This window comes from Galeopterus variegatus, unplaced genomic scaffold (genome assembly GCF_000696425.1).
Source record: "Galeopterus variegatus unplaced genomic scaffold, G_variegatus-3.0.2 Scaffold666, whole genome shotgun sequence".
Classification (NCBI taxonomy): domain Eukaryota; kingdom Metazoa; phylum Chordata; class Mammalia; order Dermoptera; family Cynocephalidae; genus Galeopterus; species Galeopterus variegatus.
The window spans coordinates 548359-551322 of NW_007726777.1; the positions used below are offsets into that span (position 1 = coordinate 548359).

The following is a 2964-nucleotide window of genomic DNA, read 5'->3' on the forward strand; positions in this document are numbered from 1 at the left end:
GATTTCATTGTTAACTTGGGTTTCACGGACGCGGCGGAGCGACCCATCGGCGACCGCGGGATTGTGCCGGTGCAAGTTTTCAAAGTTTTCGCCCTTTAAAAAGAGAGCGCGAAGATGTGTCTGGGGGTGGGGACGGGGACGGGGAGGGGCGGTGCGAAGCAAGCTGCGCTTTTTCTCGAGCCGCCCGAGCTCTTTCTGAGAGTAAAGATCCGCCTCTGCAGGCGCTTCACTTTCTGAAGACACGGACATTGGGACAGTCCCCGCCGGAAGGACGACGAGTAACTGTCATGCGTTCTGCTACCTGCGAGCTTGATCAGTCTGGACGGTCCCAGCTGCTTAAACTCGGGCTGTAGCTTCTCATTTGCTTTAGCGTTAATGTCTGTGTAGTGGACTTTCTTGGAGTAGGAATAAGCTGATTTCTCGCCTCTTGAGAACCGCACCAAGATGAAGCGTAACTCTCAGGGGGCTTGTTTTTAGTCAGCTAGTCTTAAAAGAAGCCGTGGCTCAGGTTTGAGTTTTTGCTTCAGCCTTTTCCTCCTATCAGTTGATAGTAATATCTCTTTCCTAACATCTATTAGTTTTCTTTTTCATTTTAATGTCACTGGTAAGAATAGTTGCTGTGGGAACCATCTTTCTAGCATTGTCAATATTGTAATGTAAATGATCCCCATAATGAGAGCTAAAGTTTAAAAAAAAACACTTAAGTTTTAGAGTTCATTATTTTAGTGATTTTTTAAAAATTGTATCTGCCAGAGTCTTTTGTATGAAAGAATAATGACTTTGATCCAGAGAGGCAATATATTTATATACTTGTGTTTTATTTATTAATGTTCATTTCAGGACAGCAGTCTTGAATTCACACCTTTATTAGATGTACCTCTCTTCAGACCCACAAATAGCCGATACATTTTTTTCTGTACTGTACATTTGATATCAGATCATGTGCATTCAACCCCAGTGATTCTGGGCCTTTCTTGTTTCTAGTTTCTCCTTCTGTAGATTGCTTTTAAACAATTTGATAGTTGTTACTCTCTCCAGTATATGGATATTAATATCTTAGTTTGAGGTAGGAGAGTCTATCGGCTTATGAGTCTTAAAACTTGAATGAAACTAAATAGTTTAAAATTCTTTAAGCACTTTCACAGTCGGCTGTTTTCAATGTTACTTTTGTTTCCATTCAGAAAGTTTAAGGCACTATTGTACTTAAATTATAAGCTTGGTCTGTGTAAATTGTATTTGTTTTTTTTTTAATACATAGTTAAATTTTTACCAGTTGTGTTCTGCCTATTTTACTGTTTTTGTCCACTCTGAATGTCTGAAATTTGAAAGATGAAAGATTCACTTTTATTTTCATTGCAGGATTCTTTCTACTAATCCAGATACTTGTTGAAGTGCTGAATAGTTTCTTGGGGAAAGATATCGAGGAAGAGTTGAAATTCACAGACTGGTGAGCAGAGATTGTGGAGTACAGAATAGCCAGCACCCCTCTGGTTAGTTGTAGCTTAATATCATTCATAGAATATTTCATCTTGTTTCTTCACTGTATCCTAATTACTCATCTCTTTTTTTTTCCTTTCTTTTTTTATCCGAATAGTTTACATACATGATTATTTTGCAGTGTTAGTAGAGATGTGTTAGAACTCTTACAGGTGCCCAATAAACACTTGCTATTTGATTGCTTTAAAAGACTAGGATGCTTTAATTATAGCTTATTTACAGCCTTGATAGAAAACTGAACTTGTTTTAATTGTTTTACAGGCATAAGATGCACATTTTTCTGCTCTGAAGCTGGGAATAAGATGTTTTTGAGTTTTTACAACTTTATGAAGAGACCCATGGTGCTATAAAGAAATTTATTGGGAAGTTTGAAGACATTTCAAATAACAGGTTGTTTTGGTTTTTAAGTAAAAGTGGGGAAGCATTCTATTTTGTGAAAGGAGGAAAGACTCAGACCAGAAAACTTGTATGCTATGGTTGACTGGTTTCCAGCTTCCGAGAATCTTATTTTCCGTGGTGTGAAACTTATTCAGCATCAGGATAAGGGATAACGACTCTATGGATATACAGAATCCTTCACCATGGTAAAACTCGCTAACCCGCTGTATACGGAGTGGATTTTGGAGGCCATCAAAAAAGTGAAGAAGCAGAAACAGCGTCCTTCAGAAGAAAGGATATGCAATGCAGTGTCTTCATCCCATGGCTTGGATCGTAAAACTGTTTTAGAACAATTGGAGTTGAGTGTTAAAGATGGAACAATTTTAAAAGTCTCAAATAAAGGACTCAATTCCTATAAAGATCCTGATAATCCTGGGCGAATAGCACTTCCTAAACCTCGAAACCATGGGAAATTGGATAATAAACAAAATGTGGATTGGAATAAACTGGTCAAACGGGCAGTTGAGGGCTTGGCAGAGTCTGGTGGCTCAACTTTGAAAAGTATCGAACGTTTTTTGAAAGGTCAGAAGGATGTGTCTGCATTATTTGGAGGCAGTTCTGCCTCTGGTTTTCACCAGCAGTTACGATTGGCCATCAAACGCGCCGTTGGCCACGGCAGACTCCTTAAAGATGGACCTCTGTATCGGCTCAACACTAAAGCAACCAATGTGGATGGGAAAGAGAGTTGTGAGTCTCTTTCCTGTTTACCTCCAGTGTCACTCCTTCCACATGAAAAGGATAAGGTAAGAATGGTGTATGCGTCAGTGTTCACAGAGCATAGAGATACAAGATGTTACAAATTCATGTTTCTAGGGGGTTATTTATAAATTATGTTCAAGTTTTGTGTTTGGGAACTTTTGTGGAGTGATCATCTCTGATTCTTTATTGATAAGTTTTACCTGTGAGACCTTAATAGATGCTAATTGTTCTGATACTTTGAAATCTTTGAAGCCTAAGATTCAAAGTGTAGAATGTTGATCTACCTAAAAGGACATATTTAGATTAGAATTAAAAAGTGGCATACAATTT

At 38.4% G+C, this 2964-nt stretch overlaps 1 protein-coding gene across 1 annotated transcript; it reads left to right on the top strand.

Annotated features, from left to right (window-relative positions):
• Positions 1–1438: 1438 nt before the first annotated feature.
• Positions 1439–2678, top strand: KAT6A (K(lysine) acetyltransferase 6A; the record flags this gene model as incomplete). Its single annotated transcript, XM_008571213.1, has 2 exons — positions 1439–1490; positions 1759–2678. A coding segment is annotated over exon 2 (600 nt), but the record flags the coding sequence as incomplete, so codon positions are not given.
• Between the last annotated feature and the right edge of the window lie 286 nt (positions 2679–2964).